Raw genomic sequence first — 17,953 nt, 5'->3', positions numbered from 1 at the left:
CTATTTCAGCAAAGGACTAAAGGGTCAGGACTGCTAAAAACTATGGAGACAAGGAAGACAGGAGCAGGTTGGTCTCTCTCCACTCAAGGAGGGGGTCAGCACCTGCCAGGCCCAGTGCTTAGGTGACCAGTGATCTGCCATAAAAAGAAAGGTAATATTACTTTTCACTTGAGATTTGGAACCAAGGAACTTGAGAAGGAATTCTCCTTGGTGGTGGGAACTGAAACTAAAAGGGAGCAGGTGCTGAAGAGGCCATTCAAGTCCAAGGTTTGGGAAAACAAAAATGTAACACAAAGTCAAGATGTGGCTCTTTGTTTCCTTCCCTCAGATGAGAGCCCACTGCATGGACTTGAAGTACCTGCACTGCCCTCAAATCCAGGCTAGCTTGCAGACTCTGACGGGCAAGGAGTCCTCATCTGCCAGCAGCCTATATTTCTGCTTTTCCAGACAGCAACACTCCTCGCCTCTATGGGGGCTCACTCCAGGAAATCTCCTTTTTCATCTTGCTAGTTCTCTGTTGTACTGGTGAGCCTGACCTCAGCAGACCTCTATGGGCTTCAGTTAAATCCCTGCTTTTCTTCTTGGAAAATGAATGTTATTCCTTAATACCTCAACCCTGTACTGATGGAGATTAAGCTCAGGGCTTCTTCTAGGCAAGGGCTGTATGCCCAGTCAGCACCTGTATGCTGATATAGCACTGGTGAAAGATTAAAGAAGACAATAAAAACAATTTGTATACAGGACAATATGTCTCTAATTCCAGTACTCAGTGGGCAGAGGCAGGTGGATCACTGCGAGTTAGGACAGGCTGGTCTACAGATCTACAGGACAGCCAGAGATATAAAAGAGACCAGGTCTCAAAAAACCGAACAAGCAAGCAAAAACTCAACCCATATAGTGCTTAATGCATGGCACTACATTATACAATTTATTGGTTGCTTCCTTTCCCTTTTTCATGCTTTAATGCTTTTTCAATTACACATCTTCTCATCATTGAACTTTCCTAGTTGGTTATGTAGGATGCATAGGAAATAGAACTTACAGTTCCATGGGATGCTCCTATCTCTGCAGAAATATCTCCAAGATCCCACCCGACACGCCCTTATCACCCATTCTAAAGAACTGGGGAAGATTCTACCCCCAAGTACTTGGAAGGTTCCCATCATCTTCTGCACCCATTCCTAACCAGAATGATCTTTAAGAGATGTTGATTCTGAGATGTCAGCTCTTGGCCCTCCACCGAAGCTATGTTCCAACTGGGGTTTATACAGGCAGCAGTCAGGGAGTTGGTAACTGATGTTCTATGTACAGGAAGGAAGAAAGTTGCCTAGAGATGCTGTATGAACAAGCAGAAGGGGGTTGGCCAGAGATGCTCTGTGTTCAACTGCTCTTCTCGAGATCATCATTGGCTCACCCATGAAGGGATCTACCAACAATATGGATGAAATTCCCATGGAAAGAACCCCCCAAATTAAAATCATTCTTATCATGATGGCTAAGTCCCCACTCTATCCTGAAACTCCTAAGTGAGCTCTCCAAAAGACAAATAACCTTCTTTTGGGCATCCTGACTCCTCCTAGTCAGATGTTTCCATTATGAGTGACGCTGGAGCCATCCAATCTCAGCTTGGATGTTCTAAGAAATCAAAATGGATTGAGGAAGCTTCACAGTTATGTCCAAACATTTGAATATATGAACCAAGTGTATAATCTGGCAAAGACGTGATGTTGATTGTGAACCGGCACCACCTGAGCAGGCTGGGACCTTCCTCACACACTCGAGCACGAACAGCTCTGAGAGGCTACTGGGCAACCTGACCCTAAAGCTCCTGTTGTCTACAGAGCTTAGTGGCTGGACAACTGTCCTCCATCCTACCTCACCCCTTTCCACAGAGCAGGGGCAGTGTGTACCATGGGTCAGCTCCACTGTCTCATGTGACTGTCTTACCTGCCCCAGCCCTAGTACACTTTCCTTACCTTTGTTAGGATTGAGAAAACAGCGACACACAACAATAACGAATGGCAACTCCAGGACTCAGCCCATGTGAAGAGTGCCCTCTAAGAAATGAAGGGTGGCCTTGCCAGATAGATGCAGATGGCTCAGCAGAGCATGGGCTTTCCTCCTGCCCTGGCCATCTCAGCAATGGGACAGAATGTCTGAGGGAAGGGATAGAGCCTTTTCTCCGGGTTCAAACAAGAGATGACTTGGGGAGGCTCTGCAGGGGGAGGGATATTTCTACCCAACCAAAAATGCCTTGGGGTCAGACAAGAAACTCTAAAAGAAGTCATGTTGAGTCCAACGGCCCTGGCATTGTGGCTGAGGCCATGGTAAGTGTGGTGGCATTGACATCTTCTCTGGTGGCTGAAGAAGAGGCCCTGCTAGCTTGTGAGGAAAGACCAGGAGCCAAGCAAGAGAGACGCAACTCCTCCTGGAGAGGGCCAGTCAACAAAGCCTGAAATGGAGACATCTCTGGCTGAGATGAGAGTCAAAGGCCAAGAATAGGATCTCGTCCCTAAAGGACAAAGGCAGGGTGGGCCACGCCTCAAAAAAGGGCAGAAAGCTGTTGCTTGCACAGCTTCCTAAAGCCATGGAGAAGGCTGAACCTGAGCCAGGTGCTAGGGGGAGAATCAGTCAGGATGATCCGGCTTTGTCCCGGTGGCTTTTCTGTGTAAGTTCCAATACTGGATTCCACTGACTCTGGAAGGCTGGTGTAGACTTAGGTAGAAGTCTGCATAAGGTTTTGTCCTTCTTAGGCCAAAGTCAAAGGCCAGGTCAGGCAGAGAAACAATAAACGAGAAGCCTATACCAAACAGAGGTGTGACTTCTCTCGGTGAAATTGCAGAGAGAAAAGGCTGTGAGAAGCCCAGTTCAGGCCGAGGACTTCTGGGGCACAGGGAGCAAACCTAACCTTCCGCATGGCAGCAAAGGCAGGGCCAAAGGTGGCTTTGACCTCCACTCGATCTCGTATCCAGGCTGGCAGCTTTGCCAGGACAGAAGCACGGGCATACCGATGATCCAGGAGCACAATGCTGGCAAAGTCCCTCTGGTGCCTAATGGCCCTGCCTGGGTAGACACATAGGATAGGACTCTGGAGTTCATCTGACCTACCAATGCTGCATGCCCACTGGGGTCTCCACCCGCACTCACCCCTCAAACAATAGAGCAGAAAAATCCCCTCTTCCTCAAATCATCCATCCATCTGCACCCAACAGCAGTCCCAGACTTACCTATAGATTGGTTTACAGCCTTCATACACAGATTCTCCACCAATACCTTCCCTGGGGGCAGCTGACCTTGTGTTCTAGGCTGAGATAAAAACACAAAATTCCACTTTTGCCTGCCTGGTAGCCCAGACTCTGAAGCAAAGTCAGATTTCAGACTTCATGAGTCTGAGCCAACAGCTTGTGCTGTAGCTTACATTGTAAGATCAAGTGGGCTAGAGGTATACTCCAAAACCTCTAGGGAGGAAATCATCTGTACAAAGCAGAGCCTTGTCATCCAGTCCTAGGGGGTGTCACAGTGCTTCCTCCCTGGCCCTGTCCTTTCCTCTTCTGAAACTCTGCAGATACTCACAAGGGTCTGATCCAAATAGGGCCATCTTCTCTTGAAGCTCTGGAGATTTAATGTTGGGGTATGGCATCCCCACCATCACCACACACCTGTAGATGACATAAGTGATCAAGTCAGCATGGAGCCATCACCCACATTGGATCAACTGCTATTCTGAAGCAACTATGTGTGGGTTCATGTGCGTGTTAGTTTGTATGTACTGTATGCTGAGTGTGGAGGCCAGAGGAAGATGTCGGGTGTTGTCTTCTGAGGCTCTATACCTGATTTTCTGAGACATGGTTTCTCAGTAAATCTGAAGCTCACCTGAACCTAGGATTTAATACCCAGGGGCCTGCCATCGCAGACTCCCACTGCTTACAGGCAAATACAACCATGCAGGCTTTTCTGTGTGTGCTGCACATTAGTCTTTGTGTGTCCTCCTACCTTCCCAGCATGCATTCTCACCCACTAAGCCAGCTCCCACCCCTCCTACCATGTTTATGCCTCTCCGGTTCTCATCATGGAGCTACCACCTGGAAACGGTATTTTTAGCTCAGAGATCCAGCGAGGCTGAAGACCTGGCTCCTCAGCGAGTCATGGCTGCCTACTTCTCTGGTCTACATAGCCAGATGAAGAGGCGTTTCACACACTCCATCCACAGCCTACAGACTGCAAGCAGACCCTATGGCATGACTTGGCAGGTAGGGCCCAGGGCTCTCAGCCCCAGCAGACAAATGGACACAACACCTACCGGCCCAGGTCATCAGAGAAGTTGATCCCTTCACTCATCTTCCCTCCAACCACAGAGAGAAGCAAGGCCCCTGTGAGGTGGCCTCCTGTGTTTCTGCAGCACTGTCAGGGGAGAACCACACCAAAGTTGTTAATCCAATCCCAGGAGCCACACAGTTTCCCAGCTGCAGGCACAGTTGGTCTCCGGATCAGCCTCTCTTCTGCCTCTTACCGTAATGCACTTGGAATAAGCTACCAGCACCTGCTCCACCTGGCTTGCTTTCTTGGGCTCTTGGAATATCTAAGGGAAAGAAAAGGTCTCCCAGCAAAAGGAAAAGACTAAGTCTTGAGCCTCAGGCTGCTTTTCCAAGCCTGAGGATGGACATCATGGAGTCAGGTTTCAGGGAATCCCCATGTCCAGTGTCCCAGGCCTACTTGGCATGGTTCACATTCTCCCAGCTCTTCAACCTACCAAGTAAACAAGCTGAGGGACCCCAGGAAGAGGAATTCCTAGCAATGTCCTTATATAAAGGATAAGGGGCATTTACCTTTTTCTTGGCTGACAAACGTGCCAGCAGCCCAGTCTTGTCCCAGTGAGCATGTACCTGACGCAGATACTCATAGGAAGGGAGGAAGCAAACCATCCCTCCAGGGACCACATTGCACAAGTTACAGAGAATTCGGCCTGTCTCCTCCATCTGCAGAAGGCAGACAAAAGAGGTAGCCTGGAACAGGCCCCACAGCCACACCCAGACACGATGGAGGCCAAGCAGCTCCCCTTCTGTCGCATGCAGTGCACCAGCACTCTCAACAGATATTCCCACTTGATACTTCTGGGGACTGCTTGCCTTTATGACACATCCCATCACTGGTATCCCAGAGATGAACAGAATCTGACACGTGGTATGCCACTGAGCTCTCCTAAAGTCCCCTTTCACAAGGGGCACCCTCCAGAACAAATTAGCAATAAGATGCCACAGAAGTTGTGCCCAAAAAAATACAGCCTTCCCAGAATAGAGGCAGGAAACAAGAGCCCCGAAAACGCAAACAAGAGCCCTCACTCTGCATCCTAATGGGATGCTAGGAGCTCATTAGAAAATAGTTAGCAGTTTATAGAGAGGAAGGCAGCTAAGATCTTCCTTGATAAATATCTTAAAAAAAAAAAAAAAAGAATGTGCTCATGTGCCAGATGTAACCATCCATCCCAGTGCCAATGCTGGTACAAGTCTCTCCCTGGTCACAGACTAGAAAGGACAGGAAGTAGGCTGGCACTAACCATCTGAGGCAGCTCTCTTCTCTGGTAGGTGAATTCCAGCTGTTGGTTAGAGGGTCCGCTGCATATAATAAGGGGCAAGATGTTGTCTGGAGGGATCACATGACCTGGTGATACGAAGGGCTGAAAACTAGTACATAGGTAGGGCAGTTTCTCCATTCATTTCCCCAACCAGGAGCAAAAACTTGAAGTGCACTGGCTTCTCTGCACCGACATACCCAAAGTAAACAATGGGGTGAGGCGAGCACAGAACTGAAGAACCTGGGGAAGTATGCTGATAAGCAAGCCCATGAAGGGTAAGGTTCCAATCCAGAGGAGTTCTCTGCCTTTGGCTAAGTGCCACTACCTCAAGACCCTTCCCACCCTCCACACAGTTGCTTACCACATGAAAACTCCACCACTCGTTCAGCTTCCACTCCAGAACATGCTAGCAGCTGCTCCCGAAAGTCAGACACCTGCAGTCGTAACATCAGGGCCTTGTGACCTTAGAGCTTGGGGTTGTTTGCTCTGCAGTGAGGTAAGAAGTCTGGGGTAGGAGGCAAGCCCAGACATCAGGAAAGAAAAAAGGGCCTATGACTATTAGCTAAAAGAAAACAACCAGTAACAGCATCCAATGTTGACAGAAAACTTTAGGAACAGCAAACTTAAAGAAGCTGGCACATTTGGCTCCGAGCCCTTTCTATGTGTTAAAATCAACAATACAGACTACTACGCACAATGTACACAGAACTCAAAAAATGAAACAAACAAGCAAAAAATCAAACAACCTAGTCAGGAAATGGTCTAACAGTTCTCAAAACAAGAAATGGCCAAGAAATACATTACTAACCACCAGAAAAATGAAAATAAAAACTACATTAAGATTCCTACCTTGGGCTGGAGGGATGGTTCAGCAGTTAAAGAGCACTGACTGCTCATCTAGAGATCCTGAGTTCAATTCTCTGCAACCATATGGTAGCTTATAACCACCTATAAAGAGATCTAATGCTGTCCTCTGTCATGCAGTCAAACATGCAAATAGAGTACTCACATACATATTTAAAAAATATTCCTACCTTATCCTACCAGAATAACAATCAAACCAGAATACTCGAGGCTTAGAGATCTTCAGGAAGAGGGGAAGACAGATTATAAGATCCAGGGGTGGGAGATAACACCAAAGAAATTGTTTCAGGACATAACAGGGCAGATGCAAATATGTCACAGACTGAGACCAGAGCAAGCTCCAGGCAGTCAGAGTCTCTGCGTCAATCCTACCACTAGCTGAGGAACTATTAGCCATGGACAGCTGCTAGGAGAGTAAAAGTCAGTTTTCTTGAATGACATGAACCCCTAGTGGTCAAATGCACACCAAGGTAGAGGACTTACTACCAAGACTAATTGGGCAACACAAAATTAGACTTGATGGAAAAAGAGAAGGAGGTAAAGGGGAAGATGAATACGGTCAAATACATCAGATAATATTCTCAAAGAACAAAAATATGTTTTAAAAAGCAAGAAAACTGAACAGCAAGGATGTGGACAACAGGGCTCTACACACTGCTAATGAGAATGTTAACTAGTCTACTATGGAAATCAGTGTGCAGGTTTCTCAAAACAAAACAGATCTTCCATATGGCCCAGCTGAAGGGAAAAAAATGAAATAAAAGGAGGACATGATTCCTACAGTATGGAGAAGATTTTTCATCATAAGCTATGAGGGAGAAATCAGGCAGAGAGAAGAGTCCAGGTTGAACATAGCCAGCAGACTAAACTGAACCATGAGAGGAGAGACGGGAAGGAGAGCAAGAGAAGAAGCCACTAAACAAGAGGCAGCCTGGGCCAAGAGGCCAAGAGAGTGCGGTAGCCAAGATGCCTGAGATACATAGGATTCAGGTTGGGTGAAGGGAAGAGAAAACCCAGGCCCTAGAAAAAAGAGGTTTAGTGTAGGGAGCACGGTCAGGACTGCAGGTACTGAGTGATGCTGGGATCACTCTGATATGCTAATAGGCTCCTCAATTAGCTATTTACCTGTGTTTCTGAGAACTTACTCCACCATTATTCAGCCAGAGGACCCCAACATAACCCAAGATATTCCACATCTGTGGTCACTGCCACACTAAGTACAAAACCCAATCAGTCAAACAAAATGTCTTCCATCCACAGAGGCTGGAATAAAGAAAATGTGGTATAAAAGACAAAATTAGAAATACGACATTTTGCAGAGCAGTGATGACACACACCTTTAATTCCAGCACTCAGGAGGTAGAGGAAAGTGGATCTCTTGAGTATGAGGCCAGCTTAGTCTGCAGAACAAGTTCCAAGACAGCCAGGGCTACACAGAGAAACCCTCTGAGGGAAGGTTATGAAGGCTAAGGAAGGTTAAGAATATGTAACTGAGGAAGGTGACCGTAAGTGCATTAAGCTGGCTGTAGCCTTAGATTTTACATGAATACACGAAATCATGATACATACATGGCACAGTGTTGAAGTAACACTAAGGGAAAAATGAGAAGGAAAGAAGTGAAAATATGAAGAAAAGTGAGATACAAGACATGTACTCAACAAATAATAAAAAACCTGAGGCCTGGAGAGATGGATCCATGGTTAAGAGCCCTCACTGCTCTTGCAGAGGATCTGGGTTTGGGTTCCTAGAGGCCACATGGTGACTAACAACAGTCTGTATAGCCAGCCAAGGTCACTCATTAAGACTACATAGTAAGAAGCTGGCATGATGGTACATGCTTTAACCTCAGCACTTGAGAGGCAGAGGCATGTGGATCTCTGAGTTTGAGGTCAGTCTGATCTATATAATGAATTCTGGACAGCAAGGGCCTTACAGAGAGAGACCCTATCTCACAACCTGAAGACTACATAGTGAGACCCCATCACAAAAACAGACAGAACAATAATGACCATGTGCAAAGTTAACACACCAAATGAAATCAAATGTACAAATCTGTACACACATAACCCAATCCAAAAACAAAACAAATACCTACAGGGGCTTGCAATGTGCCCTGATGGTAGAGTACTTGCCTGACCCATACATGGTTCTGAGGTCCATCAGCAACAACACAGGGAAAATAGGACAGAGAAGCCAAAGAAAGCTCTAGGGGCCGTTGTAATAGGCAGCCAAGGCGGAACGCACTTCATTCTTAGGAACCCAACCGTCTGCTCTCAGGAAAAAACACAACCCTTAGATCTGCTTTGTCTGCATTGACCACAGAACTGTGAAAACCAGAGGCAGTAGGAAAAGAATCTAAATATCCAACAGAATAGAAGTAGTGCGAGTAGCAGATGGTAAAAATGTAGCATATCTACATGGTTAGACTGCAACACGGTGAAATATGCTAGAATAAGTATTTGCTGATAAGGATAAATAAGAGAAAAAGCAAATTATACCAATAATGTAGAAGAGTGGATTTAAAAAATATGTATATACCTATGCTGCATGATCCTTTGGTTGGTAGAGTTCTGGTATTTACAGCTTATCAATGATTTCTATAATAAAACTGACTTTTCAAAAAACATATCTAAGAGAGACGCAGGTACAAGAAAGGAAGGAGAGAGTAGTAACTAAGTTAGAGTCTGGGACTACAGAAGGGCTTTTTCCTTCTCCTCAGAGAAGCCTGCTCCACAGGCTGCAAGCAAAGGCAGTGAAATGGCAGTGGTACCTGGTGGGCACTGGTGGACACCGCTGGGCCTGCATGTGCTGGCCCTTTTCTGTTCAGGGACCGAGGGGACAGAGAATAGAGACCTAATGGGTATCCTTCCCTGTCATCTTACCGGCTGCATGGTGCCACCTGCAATGACCACTGCTCGGCATTCCTTCACCACCTGGGCAAAGTGTACAGCTGGGTTCAAGAGCAAGAATTTCAGGCTGCTCTGACCAACACTGCCTGAAAGAGAAACAGACAAATGGCAAAGGGATGGAGTAGATTAGGCATTGGGAACTCCAGAAGATCAACGAAGGCCAGTGAACTCTCACTCTCCCTTTAAGAAACAAACAAACATTTCTCCTACCATTGGACTATGTGGAAATTCAAGTGCAAAGATAGTCTGGCCAGTGTTCTAAAGTCCAACCCCACCAAACCTCAACTGTAAGATTCTATGATCTGAATGAATCTTGCCTGAGACGATGCAGTACCTCTGATACCCCATCTCCAGAACCATTGCTAGCTCCAGGTCTCGAAGACATGTGATTCCTTCACATATAGAGTAGGGCAGTATGGGAGAGCCCTTTCAAGATAGGCCCCTTGCTACAAGCAGTGGATTACCTTGGCGGCTCAAGATAACCCTGCCGTCCTGGTTGGCAGTGGTAAGAGCTGCCAGGAAGGCCTCAATGTGCATCAGTGGAGAGGCAGCCCTCGGGGCTGTAGCCTGGCCCTCCTCCAGGGAGTCTGCAGAAAAGGGAAAAGAAAGAAGGTCTTCCTTAGGTCAAAACCACTTTCTTTCTAAGGACCTGCGTCTGGCTCTTCTCTCTCATCCTCCTAACTCACCCTCAGTAGGCCCTGATTGCAGGCTCTTCATGAAGTGCTGGAAGCCATCGAGATTACGATTCTGAGAAGCTGGGAGGGATGGAAGAACAACTCCAAAACGTTCTGTGAAGCCAAAGAGCTGCATGGGAGACGAAGAATAAGATAGACAGACAGAAATGAGAAGAAATCCTGAATGAGACACCCAAGCCAGTCTGTAGTCCCTTTCCTCCCGAGCCAAAAAAATCAATCACTCCACACTATGGACAGCCTAGAATCCTCAGGCAGTACAGTAAAGCAGGTAGGGGTACTCTGGCTCCTTGCCAGGACAATGGGGAAAAGTACCTTCCTGCTGACCATGCTCTTCTCCAAGTACTTCTGCACCTGCAAAACCAGCACAGGCCTACGTGAGAAGGTAGCAAACTGTGCTACAGAGCCAGCCACCCCATACCACTAAGAAATATCACTCACTGCCACCTCAGAGGAGCCCAAAGCCTCATAAGAAATCTTATTGGCAGTAGATCGGTGGAGTACTATTCACTACTCTAGTTAGTAACGCTAAGATCACAGGGCTCCTCACAGGACACCTCACAACCATAGCCTTTACAAATGTCCCCACTGCTCTGATCACCCTAAGAGTGTCCAAGACAAGAGCTCAAGTGGGGGGAACTGGTAAGAAAATTGGCTGCCCTTCCAGAAAACCTAGAACCTGCATGATGGCTCACAACCATCCGTAATTCCAGGTCTGACAGAGCTAATGCCTTCTCATGACCTCCTTGGGCACCAGGCACGCATGGAGTGCACAGACATTCATGCAGACAAAACACACCCAAACACAAAAAGTGAAAACAAAGAAACACATGACGTCAAAAAAAAAAAAAAGAGAGAGAGAGAGAAGACAATAACTGTCTGTTGCTTCCTTCCGATGCCCATATGCTCACTGGGCCTTGAAGAAATTAAGAGGTAGGTTAAAAACAATCTCAAGGGCTGTGAGGACGGCTCACAAGCCACACAACTATGAAAACCTGAGCTGGATACTCAGAGAAACACATAAAAGCCAGAGTAAGGCTGTAACTTGAGGTGCCAGGGTGGGTTGATACCCCTTGAGGGCTTCCCCTTCTCCAAGAAGGGGAGAGGGGCTAAGAGGAGGAGGCATGAGAGTGGGACTAGGAGGAGAGGAGGGAGGGAGCTGGGATCAGCCTGTAAAGTAATTAAATAAAAACACGAAAAAAGCCAGAGTTTATAGCTTTGAGAGTCTAAAATCCCAATGTTCTTACTGAGAAATGAGACACAGAGACAAACACCCCAGAAGCCTGTGAGCCAGCTTGCCAGGCATATACGGTGGAAAAACCATCAAGAGACCCTGTCTCAAACAGGATAGAAAGCCAAGTATCAACATGGGAAATTGTCTTCTAACCTGACACACACACACTGAGGCACATGCACACCTGAATTCAAAACATGAATGTGTGCATATCACATAGCACAACACACACATTTCAAAAACAAATTTTTAAAAACAAAATTATTTGTTCTAGGCCAGCCTGGTTTACAGAGAGAATTCCAGACAGCCAGGGCTAGATACACACCCATACCCACACACACCCACATCACACCCACACACAATCCTTTACACTAAAGCAGAAAGTAGGTAATTCCTGGGTTTGCCCCAGGAAAGGCCAAAGTGTAGTGTACCGCTGTGTGCTTACTATGTAGAAGTAAAAGCTGGCACCTCAGCTCAGCTCACAACGTAAGAGCATGAGGTTTGGTGGGAATTAGAAAGTCTGCCACAAAGACTGGCTTCAGTCAGCCTTTACCAAGTAAGTGAAAGTGAGAGGTCTGAAGCAAGCTGGAGAATGACACCTGGCACAGGGTCGCAGCTGTGGGAACCATGGGCTATGTCAACTATCTAGAGTGGAACAAAAATGGGAGAAAAGTACAAAGGCTGACTGACAGTATCATAGTAGTGCCAATGATCAAAGGTTAGTCTAAGGGACAGCTGATCTGAACGTGAAAGGCAAGCAGGAAGGGAAGAGGCTCTAGGATGGGCCTAGCTGGGTTTGAACATTGGCCCCATCCAGCCACCCTTGATTCACCAGTGTGTCGCTTGGGCCAGCTGCCATCCAGAACCACTATTCTGAGCCTAGTTTCCCTGTTCTTTGTTTTGTTTTGAAACACAAGGCCCAGACTGTAGACCAGATCCACCTATCTCAGCCTCCTTCCTGAGTGCTGAAATTAAAGGGGTTGATGGCAGTTTTCCTCTTCTCCCATAGTGTCCCGGCATTGTGCTCTGAACAAAAGGACAGTATCCATGTAGGCAGAGATACTTAAATTAGACACACTAGGCTGTAGTTTAGTGACATGGCTACCTAACACTTGTGAGCGCACCAGATATCAAAGGCCAACATAAGCAAAGGTCCAGCCCAAGGCTCCAGTGGAAGACAGGGGTCACATGTTCTCCCCCTGATGGTCTCATACAATACACCATGGATTATAGTCTGAAAACAATTCCCTGGAGAAAGACTGGTGGAACAGAGATGGAAAAAGGTAGAGACAACCTAGAGGCTGTGTTTATGCCAAAGGGGGCAAAGAGCAACCTCCCTTGCCAACCTTCCAACTCCTAACCTCAGAGTGAACACCATATGGCTGTTGCTGTCCAGTTTAAATATCTGATAACTGCCTAGCCCTGACTTAGATCCTTGGACGCTGACTATTTGTTTCCATTTTTTTCTTCCATGTTTATTCTGACTAGGTGCTAGAGGCAGAACAGAAGGCCTTAGGACAGGCAAGTGCTCACAGCTGAGCTCCATGCCCACCTCTCCTTTCATAGTCTTACAAACTCAAAAGCACTTGTGTAAGTCAGAGCAAACCTTTACCTTGAAAAGGTTGATGTTGTCCACCTGGCTCTGAAAGAGAAAGTCGTTGATGCTCTTCAGCTCAGACCCTGCGAGCAGAAAAAAGGATGCTGGTTTTGTACCAAGTCCCCTGCTCGGTCCCACAGTGAAGCTCTGAGTTGTCCACGCCACCTCCCACTCTTAACAGCAAGCTCCTCACCTGTCTGGGGCTGGCTCTGTGTACTAGGATTTTGCTTAACATTACCTAAAAGGGGGGATTGCAACAGGTCATAACAGTAGCTCTGCGCCGACTTCTGAGATCTCTACTGTCCTATTTTCATGAACTACAAGAACATGAAGTGTTTCAAGAGACACTTGTTTGGGGCATTTACAGCAGACATGGGACACACTAAGAATGGATGCCAAGGCCAGGCAACAGACAGGATCAGGGCAGTCTCCCCACGGTCACTCTGAGCAGGGGAAGTTGGAAAACAGGATCTGCCAGAAGACAGGAAGCTTTGTTCACAGGCAGAGATCATGAAAAGCCTCCACTGGCTTTCTGGAAATCCAGCTCTACAGAACCCTTTAAAAGCACTGCCATTAAAAAAGGCATTGCCATATAATGAAATAGTCCCATCCCAGAATAATCAAAGAATCCTGGATGCTGGAGTCAGCAGCCTCCAGCCTCATGAGCCACAGGCAAGTCCCATGCTGAGCTTCAGGTTTTCCTCTGCGAGAGGTTTAAAGTTCCTGGGCTTCTCTCCACACAGGGGCAAATATGATTGCCTGGGTGTCCATGCCAGTATATCACATGGTTGTGCCTATGCCACACAATATTGTTTTGCTTTACACTGTATAATTATCATAATCATACCATCTGGTTTCTTAAAGTAAAAGGAACAAAACATGAAGAGATAAACTGAAGTAACAACAATGAAAAAGCTAAGGTCATTAGAAAACACAATAGCCAATGATCAAGACAGTGCTTAAAAGCATAAAATACCACCCAAGTTTCCTCACTGGCATTCAAGGAACAAGACCAACACAATTGTCAGATGTGGGGTGAGCAAGGGGATGATGCTCCTACCTCCCAGGACAGCCACAAACTTCTCCAGCAAATAGAGAATCTGCTTGATATACATCAGGTTCTTGGCCTTCAAACGCTTCCTGAGGAAAAAGTGACAGAGGCAGAATGGTAGCATTCTCCAGCAGCTCCCTCTGCCAGATACCAATGGGCCTTTCTGCCTAGGACTGGACACACTACGCTATGAGGTACAAACTCTCCAGCAGATAAAAAAGGCTGGCTAAGACAGGCTGCTGCTCTGTCCCAAAAAGCCAAGGATGTGGGGAGCATACATCAGGACACACCAATTCAACCTATTTCTCCAAGACCTTGGCACTAACAATAACCTCCATTTGTGTTCTGGAAGGCTGACATGCAAGCCACTAAGGCTGAGCATGGCTAGATTCCTCGGGTTATGTCTTACCCATATCTTTCCATGTACTGGAGCAACTGAGAATGGGCCTGGCAGAGCTGGAGAGAAAACAGAACAGCATGAAGGCGTCCCAGAATATGGTTAAGAGGATCTCTGTAAAGAAACATTAGTCCATGTCTACGAGTGCTAGCCCAGGACACATGGGGGCTTAGTGAGGGTTTCTATGACTGCAACAAAAGACCATGACCAAACAGCAAATTGGGGAAGAAAGAGTCTGTCTTACACTTCCGGATCATAATCCATCATTACAGGAAGTCAAGACAGAACTCAAGCAGGGCTGAAACCTAAAGGCAGGCGCTGATGCAGAGGCCATGGAAAGGTGCTGCTTACTGGCTTGCTCAGCCTACCTTTTGATAGAACCCAGGACCACCAGCCCAGGGGGACAGCACCACCCACAATAGGCTGGACCCGCCCCCACTGATCACTATTTAAGGAAATGCCCTACAGCTGGATCTCACGGAGGCATTTTCTCAACTGACAGTTCTTCCTCTCTGATGACTCTAGCTTGTGTCAAGCTGACACACAAAACCAGCCCATAAAGGAACCATCAAGGTGATGGGCAGTTCGACAGTAACAAAGGCAAAGCAAGCAGAGTCAGGCCATACAGCTGATGATAGCTGAGAGGGAAGAGGCCAAAGCCTAAGGTCCTAAATATCACAGGAGAACGAAGTTGGGAGATGACTTGCACTCCAACAAGAGTGAGATGCAAGCAAGTGGCAGATATCACATAGGTTTCACGAGCAGAAGCCAGTGGTCAAATCCTGGCTCACCTCAGTTTCTGCAGTGTGGGTGACGGACACATGACTCTGCCCTCCATGAATCCTGAAGCTCCCAAGCTAAAGCAGGGGAACCTCTAGCCCAAGAGAAAAGGAGGAGGCACAAAGAACCCCTTTCAATGCTTGCTACATACCAGGTGACAGTAAACAGGAGCCTGCAGAGACCCTGAGCATTCCTCCATTAAAGACCCCCAGCACAGTATCAATAGTGAGAAAACGGTAACTTGTGAGACTCTTGGTCCCCGAAGCCACTACCCTACTGACAAGAGTACTAGCAAACAGCATCCCAGATGAAGGACAGCTGGAGACAAAAGAAGCCACCCTGTTCAAGCTGGCTCCCAAGAGCCTCACACTTGATAAGGAAAAGGAAAAACAGGGTTTCAGTTCAGCTCACCCTCTACTGATCCCACATCCAGAGTAATTCCTGCCCCAGGCATTTAACCGACCTGCCCAAGACGGGAGAGGTAGACCCACCTGGGAACCATTGACCTCTGTGCTGTGGATGTCGGTGATGGTGTCGATCAGGTTGTGTGCCTCGTCAATGATGACCACCTGGCCTTGCAGCCTGATTCCTGCAGCCTGCCGGGTGGCTGCATGCAGCAGCATTGGGTATGGTAACACCACTAGCTGTAGGAAAAGGTGACCGCTGGAAGTGGAGAGTGAAGCAACCTGCCTTGCACATAGCAGAGGCTTATCCTGCAGTAAACATTAGGCCACTGATGTCCTAATGGAGTTGTTTAATTCAGACCTTGCACAGAGGTATTCAAGCCAGAATACCACAGCTCAGTATCCTGCCTGTTCTTTCAGATGTTTCATGTGGGATGTCAACTATGGGAAACTGATCACCTGGGGGAAAGGGGAGGGGTGGAGTCCCTGGAGGTGAACCTCATCTAAGATCCTACAATAGCCCTCAGGTTCCAAAGTCCTTCAGTACACTGAATCTCACGAGCACCAGGAAACATCCCTAACCTCTGTTCCTGGGCTGCTACTTCAGCTCTATGACTCTGGCCAAGTCTAATTTAAGTGACCCTTGCTTTTCATCAGCTAAGCAAATTTGCCAAACCATGTCAACTGAGGGGTGCGTATAAAATCAAATCTGTAGGTACATGTTGCTGTGATTATTTTCCATTAAAAGACAACAAATAAGTGAGGGAGAGTGACTGAAAGCAAAGGCTAAGTTTAAGCCACAAACCCATGAGGGAAAAAAAGCAAGGAGTGTTGGTATCACTTGAAATCCCAGCAGCAGGAAGGCAAAGACAGGCTCACTTGCCAGACAGCTTTGCCATAACCAAAGCTGTTCTCTGGCCTGCACAGGCATGCACACACCTACCAAACACACACACACACACACACACACACACACACACACACACAAAGATACTGATAATATAAAACCTCAGAAAACTGAAAACTCAAGGCCCACGTGCCAATATGGGTATCATCATTTAAGACAGTGAGAGAAGAGAAGATCATCTTTCTGGGCCCCAGTGTTCTCATGTGGAGAACAGAGCTATTTCAGTGGGCTGTTATAAAGAAACATGTGGAGAAAACTGCTTTCACATGTCAAGAACACATCAATTTCAGGTCTTCTAGATAAATGGTGACAGCATTGACTCACTGAGACATCTGTGGACAAGGGAGAGCTTGTCTGTGAGTACCCACATACATCCATGAGTGAGCACTGCACTGAGCAATACGATCACTCAGATTGCTCTCTCATGAGATCCATTTAAAACTCCCAGATGGTGCCGGGCGTGATGCTGCATGTGTGGAATCCCAGCTCTCAGGGAGGCAGATGGACCTCTGTGAGTTTGAGGCCAGCCTGGTCTACAAGTCAAGTCCAGGACAGCCACGGCTACACAGAGAAACCATGTTTTGAAAACCAAAACCAAAACAAAACAAAATCTCCCAGATGACACAGTTCCCCTATGAGTGAAGGTTTCAGGGAGAGAGTAAGACAGCATGAAATCACCCACAGTGAAAAACAAATGGCTGTCAGAAAAAAATCAGGTTTCCTTTCTGGATGAAGTTAAGGCAGGTCTAATCAGAACAGTACTGCCATGTATGGGCAGGTGGGTACATCAGCAGTCCATTTGGTTATGTTCACATTCTGGGCTCAACCTCTACTCAACACCTTTCAGTGTGGTTCTTAGAATAACACTCTTTGCAGGCTCCTAGCTGGTGAACACTCAATAACACCAATTGCCCCAAGCCATTAAGGATCCCTGACCTGGCCACACTTATGCTCTGGATAAGATAGCTTTGTGCCATGAGTACGGTTGTCAGCCTAACCTAAGTAGGACATCCTCACCTACCAGAGAGGGATGACGAAGCCTTGTTTTGTAAGCTCCATCTACTGCAAGGACATACTTCCTATTTCTCCAGCATACTCACCTGGGCTGCAGGGATGGCAAAGTGGCTTCCATAATAGGGACAGGCCCGGGCCTCCTTCCCAAGGGCCACAAGCTGCTCCATGTCCTTCACCTCCAGCAGAATCTCGTCCCGGAGAAGCTGCATCTGCTCATGGTTTTAGAAGGGGCAGGAGGTCTGGATCTTTTCTCTCCTCCTCTTTGGCTTGTCTCCCCCAGTTCTGCCCTTCTCTGTGGTGGTATAGGTGGAGGAAAGCAAGGACAGGAGGCAACTCAGCTACGTCTAAGGTCAGGAGTAGGGACAGTAATGTTCAAACACGTTCCTTTGGGTAGATAACTGCTGCTTACTGTGACTTATGAGAACACTCTGGGATTTTACTTTATGCTCTCCATAAAGAGGCAGCACAAACATCGCTAGGCCAGGTCCCTTAGGAAGCATGAACACTCTTGTTGCCCGAAAAGGGACCTGA

At 47.1% G+C, this 17,953-nt stretch overlaps 1 protein-coding gene across 1 annotated transcript; it reads right to left on the bottom strand.

Annotated features, from left to right (window-relative positions):
• Window positions 1-879: 879 nt before the first annotated feature.
• LOC110544317 (ATP-dependent DNA helicase DDX11-like) lies at window positions 880-17,646 on the bottom strand. The gene is given in 19 exon segments (XM_060368242.1): window positions 880-3,063; window positions 3,228-3,306; window positions 3,574-3,591; window positions 3,593-3,659; window positions 4,301-4,401; window positions 4,511-4,579; window positions 4,827-4,976; window positions 5,555-5,658; window positions 5,934-6,006; window positions 9,320-9,432; window positions 9,811-9,933; window positions 10,033-10,150; window positions 10,354-10,392; window positions 12,885-12,952; window positions 13,063-13,107; window positions 13,930-14,009; window positions 14,330-14,376; window positions 15,589-15,741; window positions 17,509-17,646. Coding segments are annotated over 19 exon segments (1,833 nt in total). The 5' UTR covers window positions 17,632-17,646; the 3' UTR covers window positions 880-2,800.
• Between the last annotated feature and the right edge of the window lie 307 nt (window positions 17,647-17,953).

The sequence above is a fragment of the Meriones unguiculatus genome, chromosome 15 (genome assembly GCF_030254825.1).
Source record: "Meriones unguiculatus strain TT.TT164.6M chromosome 15, Bangor_MerUng_6.1, whole genome shotgun sequence".
NCBI classification, from domain to species: domain Eukaryota; kingdom Metazoa; phylum Chordata; class Mammalia; order Rodentia; family Muridae; genus Meriones; species Meriones unguiculatus.
This window is presented reverse-complemented; position numbering and strand designations above follow the sequence as displayed.